This window comes from Montipora foliosa, chromosome 4 (assembly GCF_036669935.1).
Source record: "Montipora foliosa isolate CH-2021 chromosome 4, ASM3666993v2, whole genome shotgun sequence".
In the NCBI taxonomy this organism is placed as follows: domain Eukaryota; kingdom Metazoa; phylum Cnidaria; class Anthozoa; order Scleractinia; family Acroporidae; genus Montipora; species Montipora foliosa.
The window spans coordinates 3,662,951-3,683,909 of NC_090872.1; the positions used below are offsets into that span (position 1 = coordinate 3,662,951).

The window sequence follows — 20,959 nt, forward strand, 5'->3', positions numbered from 1 at the left end:
AGATGGCGACCTCATTACGAATTCCGGTTTTTTCGACCATCCAACCGCCTGCGTGCAGGCTACAGATTAGTGTCAAAGTTCACCGATGTCTCAAAAGACAGAAATCTTGTAATTGACTCACCAAACCATTAACCTGCTTAACAGTGGAATGCGCTCTGGAACTCTGGTCTGTTATTTGCCTTTTTCAGAAGGGAGAACAAGAAAGTAAAGTAAGTCACGCCAATAAAAAAATAAAGTTGTCCTTTTTTGTGGGGAAAGATGGCTTTAATTTTTACCTTGAACTAAGAGGTTTCTTGGGCGAGTCCAGACTGGAGGTACCGCTGTCTGGTGTTGGTTCATCTTCGGGTAAGGTATCTAACTCAAATCCCTGTCTTTTCAGGGCTCGAGCTTTGCGAGGACTGCTTCTACAGTGGGAAAAATGAAGAAAGATGTCTCTCAGCGCCATTGAGTGGTAACAGAAACCCATAAGGGTTGAAACGTGTAACGGCCGCTTGTGCGCTGGGAAACAAGCTTCTGAATATTCCAATTTCCTAAGTACCATATTTGGAACAACAAGAGCGAGGGGTTTCCAAATATGGTACTTAGCACTGAAACGTTCGACCAATCAGTTCGCGCTGAATATTCGGAAGCTCTGAACGCGCGTTACACGTTTCAACCCTTATGGGTTTCTGGTGGTAAGCGCTGTTTTTCACTGGCGAAGCTAGCGGATGTTGAAGTTTCGAGTTGATCGGCGCACAATATGTCATAAAAAGTTATCTGTCGTTCTTTTTTCAAATCCCCAGAGAGAAACAAGATGCCAGCGCAATTCCAACCTCTACTGAATTCAGATGTCCAGTCTGTAAGAGAATTTGCTCTTCCCGAATCGGACTGTATAGTCACCGACGAACACATGTAACTAATTCACGTTAATTTAATTTTATCACTGCCAAGTGGACATCTTACTCGTTACGAGGGATTGCCAACACACACCTTGGATAATTAATCAGTCGTGAATTGAATGAATTCGAACAAAAGCAGTGCGTGAAGCGACCTCTTTTATAGTGCGTCTTCGTGTTTAATTAACCCTTCCCAGGAGTGATCGGTATGTGAATTCTCTTTACAATTTCAATGAAATATCAGTCAGACAGGTATTGAGAATGAAGATAATTATCAGCTTAAGAGGTGTGATCATGATATAACACCAAATTCTCATTACTATCCAACAAAGAACTTTATGGTACTAGTCGGGAGAATGAAGGTGCACATCTGTGGTGCACCAATATGGCGGCCGGAAAATAGTGTCAACATCTGTTACTTACTTTGGCTATCTAGGCGAGTGACCATCTGTACTGAACAGACAGCTATTTATCTAAGCACCTTTCCTAATGCTTTAAATTCTCAAAAGGCTCAAAACCATGAGATAAATATATATTTCTCAATAAACTCGATCGTCGCCTCGTGTCACGCACCGCTATAACTCAGAAATTCAAAATGCTCTGGTTTCCAAACGAAGCACGCTATTGAACTTTAAAATTGCAAATGGATACAAATTTACCGCCTCTTATGCCTGATGAGGATAAAAACTTTCGTGGCTCTTTAGTTTTGGATTTTAGAAAATGATGACGTCACCTGAAAACGATCTATAGCCCTTTTCACGGTTAGTTTTTCTCATTTGCATTACAATGTAATCTAACGTGAATCAGAATGCGAGGCAACTCCAGGTTGAAACTACAAAATAGCCTGAAATTGCCTCACATACATGCTAGATTACATTGTAATGCAGATGAGAAAAACTAAGCATGAAAAGGGCTATTGCTAATTCAAGTTATAAGAGGTGAATAAAATGATAAGCGTGGTTTTCAATTGAGTGTCGAAAGTAATTAGCGAATTGCTTTGGTTTTGCATTACTTCACTCATTGATTGGTTCAAAGTTCTCGCGCCACTTTTTCAACCAATCAGAAGTGAAATCACAACCATTCGTGGCTCGCGCGTGCACATTTTTCCGCGCTTTGTGTCGGCTGCGTGTAATTACTTCGAGTTTTGATTGTTTTACTCCGTCCTTTTTGATTGGCCAAAGTAATTACTTTGGTTTAGGGTTTAACGGCACTCATTTGAAAACCACTCTAGAGCTCAATAGACCACTTTTGATATACCAAAATTCAATCCTGAACAAAGGGCATCATCTCGAGGCTCTGGGGAATATATATATAAGGATTTGTATGAGATTTTTCCCCAGAGCCTCGAGATTATGTCTTTTGTTTGGGACTGAATTTTAATATATCGAAAGTGGGCTATTCGCTAATTACTTTCGACACTCAATTGAAAACCGCTCTATAAGGCGCTGTTACACTGTGCAATTTCCCGTGCAACTTGTCTCGCCACGTCATTTCTACAAACGTTCTCACATTACGAAACAACTTGTTTTACGGGTGTGACACTGAGCAACGTTTCCTGTAGACTTTCTCAAAGACCTTTAAATTTTTTTCCCGCTCAGTGCCGGCTGGTTGGGTCAACTCGTCGCTCGTTCGGTCGTATCACGACCTCACTTCTAGCCTCCCACGGAAACACTCCCCAAGAGTGTCCGCGTGGGAAGATACCTCACTTCAAGTTCGCTTTCATTTTTCAATCGAAGGGTTTCGAGAGGGCGACTTATAGCAAGTCTACGTTTCGTGCAACTTATCTCGTTTCGATGATCACATGTGGTTAAAGGAACATTTTCTTTGGCTGGTGCCGCAACGGTTGCAATTCGTTGCAACCATTGCGGAAGGTAGAACTCAATTCTACCTTCCGCACCGGTTACTGCAACTGGTTTCGCAACGTTTTCGGCCGTTGCAAGGTGTTACATTGGGCAATGATTCATGAACCTGTCTCGCAATGGCGTTGCGAGACAAGTTGTACGAAAAACTGTACAGTCTAACTGCGCCTTTAGAATGTATGAAATGTTATCCGTACATAGGAAATGCAGAATACATGAGCAGCCGAAAGGTCATGCTATGCCAATGATTATCAAAACAAAAAAAAACAGAAACAAAACTCTTTCTCCGATTGCTAAACGTTCGCATGCGAGTTTCTGAAATAGCAAAACTTAATTAAACAGACTAAATTGTGATAAGAGGCACACAATGAGGCAAAGAAAGTAGGAGGACAATGGCGCTGCTGTTGAGCTAACGCCTGTTATTGCAGCAACAGAGAAGTGATAAAATCTACATAATTTGCTTTTCACCTTGATGGCGGTTTGGTTGATGACAACTTTTGCGCAGTCGCAGACGGCGACTGGCGCTTTGGGCTCTCTGGCGGCGAATTGGCCTTCTTTCTTGGTGACTGTCGACTTTGTTTGACAAATCTTTGCTTTGAGGGAGACGAAGATAATTCCTTCGAGGATGAGGATTCCTCAGAGGATTCTTTTCTCGGTTTCTTTGATACCGTTTTCTCAGAGGAATTCGCAGGTCGACCTCTCTTCCTGAGGAAAAATGAAAAGAAAATGAAACACGTTTGAAGGGGGTACCGGACAAACAGCGTCGGAAGTCTGCATTGGTTTGCAGTGAACGAGATGTTCAAGTGAGAAGAAACGCTTGAAGAGAAACTTGGCATCGCGTCTGCGGCAAACGGCAAAAGCCGGGCAGGCTGGAATTTGCGTTTTGTCAACAATTAAAGAAACACGCTAGGTTTTACCTGATTCGTTGCTTGTTAGTTAGACATAGGAAAACGTCCCAAAATGGAAAAGGTGAGGAGAATCAATTTTCATGCTTGTGAATGTCGGCAGTGGGATCCATGTTTTTTAGCTTGATTTCTTTCGTTAATTAATAACTTAGATTTCAATCGATTTCTATTGTTAGCCCGATTACGTAAGAGCTAAGTGAAATGATATTTGCACGTGTAGTTTTCATTCCTCAATCGGAACATCCCTTTCATCAGCAAGCACCGCTAGTCATACAAATTAGAAATCGTCTTTCTCTGGTAGCTCGGGACAGTTACGTAAGTACAGCTTGATTCTCTTATTGTTTAGAGTTTAAATCAATCGACATATTCATTATTTTATAGCCTCCTTAAATGTTGCTTTGTTGTGCAATTTTATTGTTATTAGCCAGATTGAACTTTGTATTATGCATTGACTCAATGGATTCCAATAATAGGCCCGGAATTATGTATTCTTTTCTGTTTATCGTATCAATCCTTCGTTTCTGATTATAGTTTGTAATTTGTGATTGTTTTTCAGTTTACGTCTTGAGTATAATAAACGTCCAAAAATTCGAATACTCGAGTCAGTACAGTCAACTCCCGCCTTGCGGACACCTCGCTATTACGGACACCCCGCTATTACGGACAGCAGCTAAATCCCCGGCGAAAGTTACAGACGTTTGACTGAAATAAACTCCCGCTATTACGGACTCTCGCTATTACGGACTTACGGACACTTTATTCGGTCCCAACGTTACAATTTTATTGTTTTCTCTCTCGTTATAGCGGACACCGAGCAGCATCTTCGAAAATTTGCACACATATCAAGTCTATTTTTTCTGCTTTTTTTATTCAAAGAGGGGAGTTTAAGTTGCTAACGAATTTAGTCTCCTTGGCGACAAAGTGGCGGAAGTTGCAATTCAAAGGAGACGTACACAGAGCCCGTTGGAACGATATTTCAAGGCAATGTGATAGCTGATGCAATCAGTAGCTGATGTTCAGGTTTTTCCTTGAAAATAATTTTTTTTAGAAATGTAGGTTACTGTACTTCAGTACAGTAAGAAACCAAAACGATGATGGACATTGCTGCAACATACGATGACTGTTATTTACGTACTTAGTACTGTACACAAAGGGTACGTAACTCCTGTTCTGTTAAGTTCTTCTGTTTGTAAATAAAGTTATGACGCTCTTTGCGTGCGACAACGGGTCTGAAAAAGTACTGGAGTTAATGAAAATGAACACACCTCTGACCCCCTTCTGTAAATATGGTTTAAAATAAAAAAATTCACGCACCCCGCTATTACGGACACCAAATCGTGGTCCCGAGGGTGTCCGCTATAACGAGAGTTGACTGTAACTGAATCCCAATTTCACCGGTTGGACCCAGCGCCTGCCGTTACAATGCTCTTATAACAAGCAGTAGCCTTTCACTTTATTCAAGTGTCAACTGTATTTAGCGCCGGGGAACAAGTTGGGGACAGGCTGCACAGAAATCAAATCAACACATATCAAATCATAGAGGAAGACCGGAGAACCCGGACAAAAACCTCTTGGAGCAGAGGACAGAAGAGAATCAACAAAGTCAACCCACATATAACGCAGACCGAGAAATGAACCCGGGCCACATTGGTTGGGAGTCGAGTGCTCTTACCAGTGCACCATCGCTGCTCCCTGTAAAACACTGCGTTTACGTGAAAGAGCACTAAACGGCAGGCTGTTCCTTGCCTGATAAAAATATGAAAATTCTAGGATTTTAACTTGTCTCGCTCGTTTCAGAAGTTGCGTGATATCTGTGCATAACAAGCAAGACATGAGCTAAAATCGAACAATTTTCTTTAATTTTTGACAAAACGTAAATTTCAGCCTGACGTTTGCCTTAAACGTGGTGCTATAGGAGGTTGTCACGTGACGTCATCGCCGCCATGTTGGTGGACGAAAACAAAAGATCTCTCATTTGCTTCTTTTGTTCGTCCACCAGAAGTCGTACCTTTCTCTATTGTTATTGGTGTCTCAAGAGGTTGGAGTTTATAGGGTGTGGATGCCCAGATTTCAAATCCCGTTCTATGCACCGGAGGTCCAAAATATTACTTCACAGCGACGCTTCGTTAATGAGAAAAAAGGTTGCTACTTTCCTGTTGGGTTTGAATCGTATTTTCCATAAACGGGCCCGCAAGGTCTAAGCTTTAAGTATCATCGTGTATAAATGTTATGTTTACTTAAGAAAGGTTTGTGCGTCTTCCTGGCAAAAGGGACGATACAGTACAGAGCGTTTTCACATGACGTCACGCCGGCGGCCATGTTGGTGTTCCAAAACAAAGAAATGGCGGCCATGATGGTGCACCAAACTAATCCTCCGAAAATTTAACTCAATTTTTATGCAAATACTTTCTTACTTTTGCTTCAGTAAACAATATGGCTGCTTGTCACGTAAAGCTCTATGCTAGAAATAGTTTTCACTACATCTGCCCCCGCCTAAGATGGTTTGAAAAGCAGTTGAGATTCGTTTAAATTATATGCTGCACACGTCGCCCCTGTTTCCAATTTGCGTTTGACAAATCGTCGCCCCAGTTTCCGTTTTGTGTCCGGACAAAATCAATTTCTGAGCCAGGCAACTCGATTTGCATCAGATCTGCTTCAATGTTGGATTTTTCAATCGCTTGTCCGAACAGCACTTTGGTTCGCCTTGCGACTTTCTGCTTAGCTCGTGTCTCCTCGTGTTGAACAAGAACAATACTAATTGCGCGCCCGTTTAAGCAGGACGGATACCATCTTGCGCGCCCCGGTTGAGCAAATCGAGACGGATTCCCCCTACAATATCTACCAATATATGCATTTACCCTTTTTACGCGGGGACTTCTAGGTTGCCTCCTCGGAGGCCAAGGCCAAAACCCTGCGGGGGCAATTAATTGTAGTAGTTAGCTTTGAGCCTAATGATCAGCAGTTCACCTTGGTGACGGTTGCTCATCAGCGGGGCTCGCAAATCCACTCTCTTGCGTTCCAGAATCCTCTTCTTCTTCGTCATCAGCTTGCATCTCCCTTATCTTCTGCTTGAACGCACTTTTTGACGTTTTCGAACTTCTGCAAGCAAACAGTTATCGCAGATAACTACATGTGTAACGTACCAGGCTACGACAACAAGATTAAGCGAAGAACAGAGACATCAGTATGTCAAGCAATTAGATGCACGCCGATTTCGATAGCCGTCACGAAGTGTCTCCTTGCCTTTCTGCTCGTGTCTGGTAACGCACACAATTAAAGGGGCTAGGTCACGCAAGTTTAGGCAATTTCAGCACTGATCGAATGGTCAAACTCAAATATCAAAACAACTGTTCAAAACTATAGAAGAACTCTAACAAAACACAGGGAAGCAAAGAAGGGACATGGATGGACAAAACTGGAGAGGATTGAAGTGGATTGAATTTGGGTAAATTTGAAAAACGTCGGCCCACCTTTTTTCAAATTTATAACAATCTATGTCAAAATGTCATTTACAAAGCTGGAAAATCATTCTCAGTTGTTATGTGGCCGTGATTTTGCAAATGAAAGACCCTTGCCCTGCCGATTTGACGTTTAGAGCTCATAATTAACAAAATTACCTAAAATAGCGTGACTTAGCCCCTTTAACATCATTCACAAAGAGTCCTCTACAATGAACTGCTCAAGTAAAGACAAACAGCTGCATTTGTCCCGCTCACCGAAAAATATTAAACCTTAACAAGAGTGGGCTCCCCAGCACAGTCACAAATGAGTCTATTTTTAGAATACCCAGGTGTTCCCGCGAAAATCAGTTGTCATGTCCCTGAGAAAACATGACAGAAGCAGTCACGCGTGACATAGCTTCTTCTGATTAATTAAAATTGATGGCCCTTTGTTTGTTTCGCGCGCAAAGTGTATCTGAAAATAAATCCATTTGTGACTGTGCTAGGGTAAGACCGCAAAATGATAGATCAACACTCTCATCCAATTCACTCTTGACCCTAACAATAACTTTGCTGTTGGAAATAGCCTGGGTAGCGGCAATGCTTAGAATTCAGGGGACACTTGGCGTTAGATATCAAAATTGTTCGAACATCTATAGACTGTACTCATAAACAACGGCTAAGTAATTATTCTTTTGTCTTTATGCTAATCATCCTAACTAGCCTCGTAAACACGAGCAAAATTCAAAATAATTTTTGTTCCAAAGTGAGGCTAGTTAGGATGATTAGCACAAAGACAAAAGAATAATTTCTTGACCGCCATTTATGAATACGGTCTATTACTTGCATTTCTAGACGTAAGCGGATTGTTGAAGACTGGGTCCAAGTATATTTGATTAACAGATAAGTTGCATGCGGTCAGTGATTTTGACTTAACCCATTGACTGCTGGGGGTTCCCCACTGACAAGTAAAATCGTCTGGCGTTAGACTGAGTACAATACGCTGGTGTTAGACAATAAAATTCTAAGTATGGCCGGTTTAGGGGTGACTGAGTTAACTTTGTCTGCGAATTCTGTCGCATGAGTTTAGGAAGTGAAAACATTCCATTAACAGGAGGAATCTCCGACACGGATCATTCATTGCCTACTTTGTTTTTTGATCTCTTTTTCCTTGGGACTTGGCATGCGATTTCTTATCTCGAAGTTTGCCGGCCGTTTTTGACGCTTTTAAAGGTACTGACTTTGCTTCCACAGTTCCAGCTTTCTTCGGTCCCTGTGAAGAAACAAATCTTCCCCTATCAAAACGTTTTCGTTGAAGACAAAAGGAACTGGCAAACTAATGCAACCACAGAGAAATTAGAGATATGTTGCCATATACCTTGCCAGATGTGAATTGGAAGCCCTTTGGAAGGTAGCTCCTGGTGTTGGGACTGGCGCCCTGTAATAGCAAGAAGAAAACAACATACCCGAGTAAGCGTAAACAAAACACTCACTCTCAATATTGACGCTTTTGGACTGAAACCAACACAAAGTATACAATTAAAAGGCTGTCCTTTTCAACATCCATAGCCCAAGTGGAGAGAGAGGAATTTTACCTCAACGACTCAGGGCGATCAAGACAGAGATAAGGGAGATGAGACAAGATTTACAGCATACAGTTGATTCCAGCTCGCTGCAAGTTGTGTTCCAAGGTCACACATGGACCGTATAGCGGCTGCCAGAGGCGCTATAGTATGGTTACAGTTCGACCTTGTACCGCATTGAATTTAAAATTCTGCTCTTTACCTTTAAAGCTATACACGGCATGGCACCTGATTATATCTGTAAATTGATCAGTCGGAAATCATCAACTAGATATTTACTCAGATCTAGCGAAAGAATTATGCTTGAGACTCCTAGTGGCAAGATACTCTCAACACTTGGAGGAAGAGCTTTTTGTTACGCAGCCCCGAAGCTTTGGAACAATCTGCCCTGTAAAATATCTAGCCTTGACTCTCTTTCAAGTTTTAAGTGCCAGCTCAAAACACATCTTTTTAAACAAGCTTTTAATTTGTAATTCTTATACATTTTAATTCGTCAAATATCTATTGTTTACCTTGTAATTATTATTATTATTATTATTATTATTATTATTATTATTATTATTATTATTATTATTATTATTATCTATACATTAATTTATTTTTAATCATAACTGCTTGTAATTTCATTTTCATTTTATTACTGGGTTGCCAAACCCAGTCGGAATCCCGGTTTCATTTCGTGGGTTTTTTTGTTATTTTTTTCCGTGTCGGGAAAAGTCTTGCCTGTCACTCCCCTGCTAAGTGGTGTCTTTGTGCATAGAGTCTTCTGTGCGTATTTTGTTAGGTTTGAGGGGGCTGGGGTAATGCGTAGTTTGCTCTGCACAATTAACCTGTAATGGCGTCGAAAGTCATTGTAACGCGAATGGCTTTTTAGTACATCTTTAAAGAAAATATACCCACATGGAGCTCAGGAATGGAACGTCAAGACAGGCGGTGAAACATAAAGATCTGGAATCTTAAAAAAGCGACGAGCAATGGACTTCGACAGCGTGAATCTTTCGCCCGTCGAGCCGAAATCAAAATATGCTGTACCTCTAATATTTCGCCAAGGTGGTGTTACGTACAACACTGAAACCAAATGGAAATTTCTCTGGTAACTTTCGGGTTCAACAAAGACAGAGAACGAATCGAACACCACAAGTAGATCTGTGATCTCTGTTGTGTGTCTCACAGTGTTTACTGAAGCCGCATCTATTTAAAGTTTGCCTGTTTGTCTGGCAAGTAACATTCATTTTGTACTCAACTCTGCAAAGGTTAAAAAAAAATGGAAATGTGGCAGTGAAAAATTACTTGAATGAAAGCTTGTTGTCTCTTTTGTGCTTTATTATTTACGGTCAAGGTTCTTTCGAAAAGGGTTGAATGTGAACTGTCAGAAATTTATTTAATTGCGTATGCTTTGTGATTGTGTGTTTCGCTTGCACGCACGCAACTGAAATAGGAAGGGTTTCTTGCCTCTTATAGCAAATATGTTGCTTGTTTCAAGAACTGTTTCGGTGGAAAATATTTCAGTGAAATTTCCAGCTTTTGTAAATTTATCATGTTGTGTAATTTTCGAGCTTAGCAAATTTGCATACATGTGCTGAAATGTGATACGGGGAGAATTTTTGTGGTCACGCGTAAGTCACGAAAATAAACAGGTCTGTTGGAAGCGTGCTTGAGTTTCAACAAAATGACCCCCAAAATCGGCAAAAGATTGTGACGCTGATGAATAATAAAGTAGCTGCTATTACCAAAACGATGGAATTACCTGGTGATAAATAACCTTGTCTTGGAGAGTAAATTTTTGATTTTCCAGAAACAATGGTCAACCTCTGAGAGTTGGGCGATTGTGATCTTTCTGTTGAATTTGCATATTTCTTGTCAAAATTTATAACAATCGAAAGAAAAAGAAAACTAACAAAAACAAAAACCCGGTAGCTTGGCATCATTTGATACAGATGCTTCACTGTTTCGCGAGTAAACATGCCGCGGTAACTTGAACACTGCGCCCGCTGAATTCGATGTGCGATTTACTCGGTGCAGCCAAACTTGTACAATTACAACAAAACAACTAAAATCTCCCAAACTGTTTTCCGCTGATGGTAACTTTTTATATTCGTGGTTCAAAATTAATGTTGTTTTCATGTCGTAGATTTTGTTACCGATGGCAAAATATTTTATGCTCGATCGACCGTCCTGAAACTTCCTTCTGCTCTTCTTAAAAATTGTGTATCCATATTTATTTACTTTTACTTCAATATTTGTTTTGCATAAAGCAAGCTAACAAAATCTGTATCTTGCTTGGTTCGCATTTGATAGCATTAAAATAGAATTTTCGGTCCTATGCTTCTGTTACTGAGTGGTATATTTCTTAGGTCGCTCAGCTTTCAACTTTTGTTTACAAAGCCGTCAGATGCTGTCAGTGCACGCTTACACTTGTGGTGGAAAGAAGTTGCATGATCAACATGTCAGCCCAGAAGCCAATGTTTCTCGATTCCCTTTTATTTTCTTCAGTCTCTCTGGGTTCAGTACTTTGCTAGTAACCACATGTCTTCTCAAGGGGCTATTTATCTAAGACTTCTACCATGGCGCTACAATGATAGACAATACCAAAACAATATCGTGTAATGTTAGACCTACATATTACGCAAAGACAACTGTCAACATGTCATCCCAGAAGACAATGTTTTTCACTTCCCATTTATTTTCTTCAATCTTTCTGGGCTCAGGACTTTGCTAGTAACCACATGTCTTCTCAGGCTATTTACCGAAGACTCCTACCATGGCACTACAATGATAGACAATACCAAAACAATATCGTGCACTGTTAGAGCTACAGATTACGCAAGGACAACTTGAATCTCCTGGAAGACAACACACAGCTCAGTTGACATTATGGAATAAATCGCTGTGTTACTTCACTACCACACGTAAGCAATGCGTGTCAATTTTTTTTAAAGAGGAGAGGAATTTCTTCTTTCTGACAAATGATTAATTAATAGGCCGGTAGCCAGGTTTTTAACCTCAGAAAAGGATCTGTTTCGTCGTACGAACGTGTGAGGACCTGTGAGCCATAGGGACTTTGCTGGTATGACTTCTGGTATGATCAAAAATAAGACACAAACAGCAGTGATAAACATATTGAACTTGTTCATTTTAACTATGACTTGACGTTTCGTATGTGCTCTACATACATTTTCAAAAGTAACCGTTGAAATTTAAAACAGCTATTTATATATAACAAAGCGGATGAGGGGACTGGAACCTAAATTAAGCAAATACTTAACAGTAAAATATATAATAATAATAATAATAATTATAATATTAATAAAAACAGAAAAGATTAATAAAGCATCAGCATTTCACTTCCGACGTTGACGTTGAAAGCTGGCTCAAGTTCTTGAATAAAGAAGGTCTCTTTTATTTTACAATGATAGTCAGTTTTGCCCTTCGCTAAAATATCAAAATGATCCCACTTGATGTTATGTCCAGTGGCCTTGACGTGGTGAGCAATGGCTGAAGTATTGTCATTTTTAGCTAGGGCCTTAAAATGTTCGGTTTTTCTATCGTGAAGCCGCCGTTTAGTTTTGCCGTTGTAAAAACCATTACAATCCCAACAATTTGCTCTGTAAATAACTCTGGATTGTTGTGAACGATTAATACGGTCCTTGTAAGGAAAGAAAGATTTTATACATCGAGTGGTATGACTTCTGGTATGACTTCTGAGTGCCCCCCCCCCCCCCCAACTTGAAAAAAAATGCGTGGAACGCTGCACGTACCACAGGCAACCCAGTGTACCCTCACGGAGGGTCTAGTTAAATTGTAAAGCGCATTTGATCATATTCGGCATGAAAAATGCGCTATATAAGTTTCAATTATTATTATTTATTATTATATTGTTGAGCTGTGTCGTTGCTGTACTTTGTGACGACGACTAGCTAGACGTATTATTGACATATTAATCGGTATTGATGCGAGTAAAAGTAGCATAAATTCTCAGTGTAGGAGCTCTATCAAGAAGTAGAAAGGTACTTGCACTCCGCCCCCAGCGCGTCGGTTCGGGGCGTTGTGGCAACCCTCGAAGTTGTTGGTGGTGAATCTTGAAGTTCGCATGCCATTTAAAGATGAAGTATAAGCATTCAGCTTCAGCAATTGGATTTTAAGTTTAAATCCCATTTCTAGCGTTTTTTCAGACATCACGTTAGTCAAAAGATATTCAATAAATCTGTAATATATTTATTATTCCCATCAAAGAACTATACAGAGACATTTGCAGAATAAACTGAATCTGTTTATAATTGTCATAAAGAGTATCCATCTGTCTTTCTTTAGATTATAACGGCGTTTATAGGGATAAGTAGTGTTGACAACAAGGTTACTACCAAAAAGGGGTTGGTAACAGGAAACGCCCTTACCTTCTCCGAAGGAACGAAGAACCTCTTCGGTAAAACAGGGTTTCCGGGGAATTCCTTTAACACAAATGAGTGAACCTAAGGAAGCAAATTTACAATGAGGAAATACTCTGGTATGCTACAAAACAAACACACTCTGCACTCTCTCGTATTGAATTAGCATGCGAATCCTCCAGAGCTTGGTAAATCATGTCTCAAGATGGTTAGTTCCTTTTCGGGTATACATGGGTTTATATAGGGATACATGGGTAGACTAGGCGTGTATCAAAGAATGCAGTATTGAAAAAGCCGTTGACTTCAAACTGGATTTGTACGTTTTGGTGGTTCTGAATGCTTCACACCTTGCAAATACGTTACCCAACTGGTTGATTATTTCTAGTTGGATGCGTTTAAACATGAGAAGTTCCTTGCTTTACACAGGCCCACAAACATGTATCAAAAATATGTAACAATGTGTATAATAGTAAGGCTTTTGCTGTGCGTAGAAAAGCTAATAGCCATTACCTTGTTTAAGGTAAGACCCAGTGCCAGATCACAGACTGTGTATAGATTCTGATGAAAGACAACACATACAATAAAAAAACACAACAGTTGCTTGCCATCGTTCTACAATAATATTTGCTTTGAAATTTAATTCTGTGTTTGAAAATGTGACCATTCACAGAGAAAAAAGCCAGTCTGTTGCTGAAATAGCAAAGAGATCGTTCACGTCACCCACTGTTATCAGTGTGCTAACCAGAGCTATAAAACGAATGTTTGTAAACCATAAAGAAAGTTTACATGGAGCACTTTCCTGTAATGCTGTACAGGAGAGGACTTCCTTTTAAGTCTGGGGATGAGACCATCAAGTGCCACAATTCAAATTCATGATACCCTGCTAGCAGAGTTTTTTCCTTGTTGCTGTGTAGCCTGCACGCAGGCGGTTGGATGGTCGAAAAAACCGGAATTCGTAATGAAGTCGCCATTTTGGATTCGCGCGGCTAGGTCTGGGCCGGGTTGAGGGTCAACAAAGCGAGCGAGGGGAGGGGGGCGCTCTTCCAATATGGCGTCTGATAGTGTTTCGTGGCGACACAACATCTACGGCCTGCAAGCAGGCTAAAAGCTGTGTGGTGTTTTTTGTGTTGTGAAAGGTAGTTCTAACTTGAGTTTCATTGAAACGTTAAATATAGTTAAATAAAATTTAACATAGTTAACGACTAGGAGCTAGTCTGGTCAGTAGTGTTTTGCAGGCGGTTGTTAGTGTCTTGGCCGTCTGGTAGCGTTGTTCAGCGTTTTGGTGCGTTCTGTAGCGTTTGTTATAGTTACATGGTTCACGACCGGGAGCTAGTCTGGTCAGTAGCGTTTTGCAGGCGTTTGTCAGCGTTGTTATGCGTTTTTGTAGCGTTTGCAGCACTCTTTAGGTTGGGGGGGCCCTGGGGCTGACATGGTTCAGCGGTATTCCTGCGTAGTGCATGCGTTGTCCAATGTGCTTGCAGCGTGTTTGTTGGCGTGGCGTTGTGAGTTGGTTTAGGAGTTTAGTGGTTCTCGGCGTTCTTCTTCTCGCTTCGTTGGCTATCTCGGTCGCTGTCCAGGTTGAAATAGAAGTTCTTCGATCTTCGACCGTCTCCATCTCGTCTTCACCGCCGTGTTGTGGTTCGTCTTACCTTCTCTTGTACCAGTTCCGATAGTCGGCTCGTCGCTCAGATAGCGTGGCGTTTCTTTGGCGGGCTTAGTGTAGCGGTTCCCAGTTGTGGTCAACAAAAGAAAAACAACAATAGAGAAAACACAAGGATTTCTTCCGTCATCGACCGTGGTTTCCTCGCCCTCTGTCGTGTCTGTTGGTTTGTCTGTACTCGCTCATCGCTCTTTCGTGCTTCGGACCATCGTGTGCTCCGATACGTTTATTTTGGCGGGCTTAGTGTAGCGGTTCCCAGTTGTGGTCAACAAAGGAATAAATTCTAAGGATTTCGTCAGTCATCGACCAGGGTTTTTTCTTCGGCGGCTGTCGTGTTTATTGGTTTGTCTTTCCTTCACTCGTCGCTCTTTCGTCCCTGGACCGTAGTGTGCTCGCCGATCCGTTAGCGTGGCCAAAGGATTTCGTCCTTCATCGCCCGCGGTTTTTTCTCCCTCTCTGTCGTGTTTGTTGGTTCGTTTTTCACTTCTTTTTCGTGGTCGCCTCTAACTCGCTCGTCGCTGGTTGGTGTTCGATCATACATCATGCCGAACCCACCTCGTTCAACCAACAATAGCTTGTCCGCTGGACTTCGTTCGGAGGACATACCTCTCTTGTCCCCCGCGCCGATGGTGGTTTCTACGGCTCCCTCTGGCCCCGTGGCGCCTTTGGCCGTCGATTCGATCGCCGAGGCTGTTGTTCGCGCGCTTGGAAGCACCCTTCCGACTATCATCTCTTCAATTCAAGGGAGCGCCCCCTCGCCATTACCCCCTTCCGTCCTTGGCACTTCTGTTGGCGTCACTCCATCTAGCTCCTCTGGATCGACTGCTGTTTCTTGTGATGTCAATGTCTCGTCTATGGCTTTTGGGGCGTCATCAGGTACGTTTACTTTGCCGGCCTTCATTCCTACCTTTTCTCCTGTGTCAGCCATCACTGACTCAAGCTCGGCCCGCTTCATGGCCCCCATTACCTCTCCATTCGCGAGTCCCAGTGTATCCGGCAGCCTGCCAAGTTTTGGTAACTCTGGATCAGTGCCTACGTCTGAGAAGGCTTTCATTGTTGGTCCTGGTCATGCACCAGTCCCGGCAAAATTGGCCAAGAAGATCATCGAGGGCCAGTTCGTGGAGTTGGCGGATCTACTTACAGTCAATCTCCGAGCTGGGGATCAGGAACCACAGACCTTCCTGGAGGGTAAACTCCTGGTGTCCAACGCAAAACGCAGGCAGGTTGAAATCAAGGATATTCTTACTTGGACTGAGGCCTTCACGATTTTCCAGCTGGTCCTGTGTGCCTCTCACCCCCTGCGTTGGTTAGACTTGACCAGATATAAGCTGCTCATTATTCAAACAGCCCGCCAATATCCAGGTCTGGCTTGGCTTGAATACGATCTGGCCTTCAGAAGGGATGCCGCTGCCTCGGGCCTTACGGATTGGTCCAAAATGAATTTGGATCTGTATAGTTTTCATTTGCGTTTGCCAGCATCGTCCTCACTGCAACCAAGGCCGTCTTCCCTTTCCGGGTTTCCTCAGTCTTCCTCAGACAGCCCAGACTCCCACCGACGCACACCATTCTGCCATTCCTGGAATGAAGGGAAATGCCGGTGGCTATTTGGGAAGTGCAAGTTCCGCCACAACTGCAGCAATTGCGAGGGAGAGCATACCAAGGCTAACTGCCCCTTTCCCCGCTCAGCTGGATTTCGTTCCCGTTCCCGCTCCCCCTCCCCTGGAGGGAGCAGGGGACAGTACTGAGGGGCGAGGTTCGCCCAGTGTTGTGTTTGTACATAGTTTGAATGATGTGATTGCGTTGCCTCGCCAGCCGAATGGATTGCCTCAGTTGGCAAAGTTGTTTTGTCCTGTTCCAGTTTCAGTTCCAGTCTCAGTTCCCGTTTCTGTTCCAGTTAAGCCCAGCGTTCCAGTTGTCTCTTTTGCCCCGTTATCTCCGGTGTCTCAGGTCACACCATTACAGTTGGATCAATTTCAAGCCGAATTATGCCACCATCCCAACAAGTCAGCTGTGGCATTTGTGACTTCTGGCATACGGGATGGATTTCGGATAGGTTTTGACCCATCCTTGGTGTCCCTCAAATCTGCATCTTCAAACATGCGTAGCTCTGCTGAGCACCCATCAGTGATTGACTCCTACTTGCAAGCTGAAGTCTCTTCTGGCAGGGTGGCAGGTCCTTTTCCAGTGCCCCCGCTTCCGTCATTGCAAATAAGTCGTTTCGGGGTGATCCCCAAAACTAATCAGCCTGGGAAGTGGCGTCTCATTTTAGACCTATCATCCCCAGAGGGGCAAAGCGTCAATGACGGCATCCCTAAGCCCCCGTTTACAGTTCAGTATGTTTCAGTGGATGCTTTCATTGATGGCATAATGTCTCTGGGTCGAGGAACGTTAATGGCCAAGTTCGACGTGGCCAGTGCATATCGGAATGTGGCTATCCACCCAGACGATCGCCCCCTTCTTGGCATGAAGTGGCGTGGGCAATATTTTGTGGATTTGGTGCTCCCTTTTGGGCTGCGTTCAGCACCATTTATTTTCACCGCCATTGCAGACCTGGTTGAATGGATCCTGGTTCACAATTATGAGGTTACATTTCTCCGTCATTACTTGGACGATTTCCTCACTTTGGGCCCACCGGCGTCCCCTGTGTGCCACAACAACCTTCAAACCTGCGTTCGTCTGTGTACAAAACTTGGCCTTCCCCTTAATCCAGATAAGTTGGAGGGACCCGCGACTCGTCTTACAATCCTTGGGATTGAACTTGACTCCGAGAACCTTCAGGCTCGCCTTCCGACTGACAAGAGAGATAGGATTGTTTCACTGTTAGATGAGTGGTCGGCAAAACGTTTTTGTAAACGTCGCGAGCTGGAATCCCTGATTGGCCATCTCCATCACGCCTGCAAGGTCGCCCCACAGGGTAGGACATTCCTTCGCCGGATGATCGACTTGCTTTGTGCCTTTCGCCGTGATGATCACCCCATTAGGCTTAACCAGGAATTTCGGCGGGATTTAACCTGGTGGCGGGAACTGTTCCAAACTTGGGATGGCCTCAGTTTTTTCTGCATGCCCACATGGGCACCTCTCCCGGACTTCCAGGTCTCATCGGATGCAGCGGGCTCTTTGGGCTATGGAGCTATTTTTAAATCCCACTGGTTTGCTGGTGCCTGGTCAGCTGCACAAAGTTCCTCATCCATAGCGTACAAGGAGCTCTTCCCAATTGTAGTGGCAGCCTATCTGTGGGGCTGTCAGTGGGTATCTCGGCGGGTCGAGTTCTTTTGTGACAACGAGTCTGTGGTGGCTGTACTTAAGTCTGGCACCTCGCGGGACAAAAACCTAATGGTGTTGCTGCGTTATTTGACTATGCTGGCCATCCATCATTCCTTCTCATTTACAGCTTCATCTGTTCGAGGCAAAGCTAATCCAGTTGCTGATGCACTCTCTCGATTCCAATTTCAGCGGTTCAGACGCCTGGAGCCACAGGCCGACCCAACCCCGTCTCCTATTCCTGCTTCCCTTCTGGCAGCGCTTCAGATGCCTTGACTCAGAAGTGTCGGTTCTTACTTACCCAAGGTCTTGCACCTTCCACCCGACGAGTGTACCGATCCGCCCAACGTCGATTTACAGACTTTTGCCGCCAGGATAGTCGTGCAAACCAGGATGGCTCCATCCCCCCAGCCACTGAGGAGACTCTCATGCGCTTTGCTTCCTTCCTGGCCGACAACCTGAACCATTCCTCCATCAAGGTCTATCTATCAGCAGTGCGCTCCCTTCACATTGACCATGGCCTTCCCGACCCGCTAGTCAACTGTCTTCGTTTGCAGCGTCTGCTAAGGGGTATTAAGCGAGTTCAAGGTCCAGTGTCACCCAGGCGCCTACCTATCACCGTTGATCATCTGAAGGTCATTCAGTGCTCTTTGGACCTGTCTACTAGAGACCATGTGATGTTGTGGGCTGCGTGCTGCTTGGCATTTTTTGGGTTTTTGCGTGCGGGCGAATTCACGGTCAACTCGGCCTTTGATCCTCACACCCATATGACTGTTAGCGACCTGCAAGCGGACTCCTTGGTGAATCCCTCTTGTTTCAAAGTCCGTATCAAGTGTTCCAAGACAGACCCCTTCCGTGTGGGTTGTGATATCTACTTGGGGCGTGGCTCGGGCTCTGTGTGCCCCATAACAGCGTTGGGCACGTACTTGTCTCTGCGTGGGTCTGCTCCAGGGCCCCTGTTCTTGTTTAGTGATGGTCGTCCTCTTACCCGGCAGCAGCTATCATCCTTTTTGCAGTCTACCCTACATGGGGCTGGGTACTCCGGCGCCTACTCTGGCCATAGTTTCCGGATTGGGGCGGCGACCACTGCAGCGGCACGTGGTGTTCCGGATCACCTGATCAAAACCTTGGGGCGTTGGTCGAGCGAGGCATACCAGATCTATATCAGAACTCCAGTTAGTTCCATTGTCCGTGTTTCCTCCCAGTTGGTGGCGTAACAGGTAGTGGATTTCTCTGGTTACCAGCGGGGGTGGGTGCCTCAGGTTTGGGCTATCGGGGGCTTAGGCCTAGTTGCCCCGAGCCCCCTTGCTCCGGGTTCTTCTTACCCGGAGATCCCTTCGGCATGGCGCGGGGGGCTCGTGGCTTGGTTGCGGGTTGGGCAGGCCAGTCGGGTGTTCTAGCGCCTTGGGGATGTGACTGCGGTTGCAGCCCCCAGGCTTCCTGGGCACCTACCCTCCACTGGCGACGTGGGCGTTAAATATAGTTAAATAAAATTTAACATAGTTAACGACTAGGAGCTAGTCTGGTCAGTAGTGTTTTGCAGGCGGTTGTTAGTGTCTTGGCCGTCTGGTAGCGTTGTTCAGCGTTTTGGTGCGTTCTGTAGCGTTTGTTATAGTTACATGGTTCACGACCGGGAGCTAGTCTGGTCAGTAGCGTTTTGCAGGCGTTTGTCAGCGTTGTTATGCGTTTTTGTAGCGTTTGCAGCACTCTTTAGGTTGGGGGGGCCCTGGGGCTGACATGGTTCAGCGGTATTCCTGCGTAGTGCATGCGTTGTCCAATGTGCTTGCAGCGTGTTTGTTGGCGTGGCGTTGTGAGTTGGTTTAGGAGTTTAGTGGTTCTCGGCGTTCCCTCCCTCTCCCCCCCTTTCTTTCTTTTTTTTTTGTGCTCTTTTTTTTTTTTTTTGTGTGTTATTATTATTATTATTATTATTATTCCACTGAGCTATCTGGCTCAAGTGTGACGGGTGCCTTAGGGGGGCCTGGCGCGGGGGGCTCGTGGCTTGGTTGCGGGTTGGGCAGGCCAGTCGGGTGTTCTAGCGCCTTGGGGATGTGACTGCGGTTGCAGCCCCCAGGCTTCCTGGGCACCTACCCTCCACTGGCGACGTGGGCGTTAACCATTAATATCATAACAACAACAACAGAGTTCGTATTTTAAACTGGAGCCAAATAATGCGTTCCTGAGATAACTATCTATGTCTAACTTGTGTACCTTGTTTACTTCCTCATCATCTGGAGCTTGTGCATCTCTTGTTTGCTTTACATTTTCAACTAGTTTTTTCAAGAAGCTGTAATTATCAGCTTTGGCTAAGATGGGCTCCATGAAGAACCAAAGATAACTAAAAATCATCAAAAATACATCCATCATCAGACAACGAACAGATATTAACAATAATAATGATGATGATGTCAACTGTATTTAGCGCTAAGGCAATTAACGACGTTCGCGCTATTTGTTTGTGCACAACTTCACCGCGCCGGTAACGCGACTGTAATATGTCACGCATTACTTCAAGCATTTTTAAAACCTTTGCAAAAACCGTGGACGATAAGTTTTGCACACCGTTGGATCAGAGAAGATCGTGATCAGTCAAGATGAGTCACGACGATATTCACGTTTGAAAAGGTAGCTGATCGAGTAGTGGCTTAAAGTTTGGAAAACTCGAGGACGAACCGTTGCGTAAATTTAAGCTGTTTTTTTTGTTTGTTTGTTTTTAACATTCTAGGAACGTTAGTTCAAAATGAATGCATCTTTTTGAAGTTCTTTCCTTTCCTTTCATGAAAATAGAGCAGAATTGTATTTTCTTCCTCGTCCACTTGAATAGTGCGGACCTACGAGGAAACAACCAGCGATTAAATTTCACAAAAACCACACTACAGAAAATGCGCATGACGGCAATGGAGAAATATGATACAAAACACTAACCAAATGAAGATGACGCCTGCTTGAAACTTTGTTGCTATGCTCGAGAAAGTGTTTTTTTAATAAAAACTG

At 43.8% G+C, this 20,959-nt stretch overlaps 1 protein-coding gene across 1 annotated transcript in view; it reads right to left on the bottom strand.

Annotated features, from left to right (window-relative positions):
* The window catches only part of LOC137999565 (sister chromatid cohesion protein PDS5 homolog A-like), a 73,083-nt gene that overhangs the window by 3,181 nt on the left and 48,943 nt on the right, over positions 1 to 20,959 (bottom strand). The window contains exons 30-38 of the mRNA XM_068845373.1: positions 20,177 to 20,303; positions 13,558 to 13,605; positions 13,057 to 13,131; positions 8,458 to 8,517; positions 8,228 to 8,352; positions 6,607 to 6,738; positions 3,203 to 3,439; positions 276 to 404; positions 122 to 179 (exon numbers count right to left, since the gene is read on the bottom strand). Of these exons, the coding sequence (XP_068701474.1) occupies positions 122 to 179; positions 276 to 404; positions 3,203 to 3,439; positions 6,607 to 6,738; positions 8,228 to 8,352; positions 8,458 to 8,517; positions 13,057 to 13,131; positions 13,558 to 13,605; positions 20,177 to 20,303 (991 nt within the window). The remainder of the gene's footprint in view (positions 1 to 121; positions 180 to 275; positions 405 to 3,202; positions 3,440 to 6,606; positions 6,739 to 8,227; positions 8,353 to 8,457; positions 8,518 to 13,056; positions 13,132 to 13,557; positions 13,606 to 20,176; positions 20,304 to 20,959) is intronic.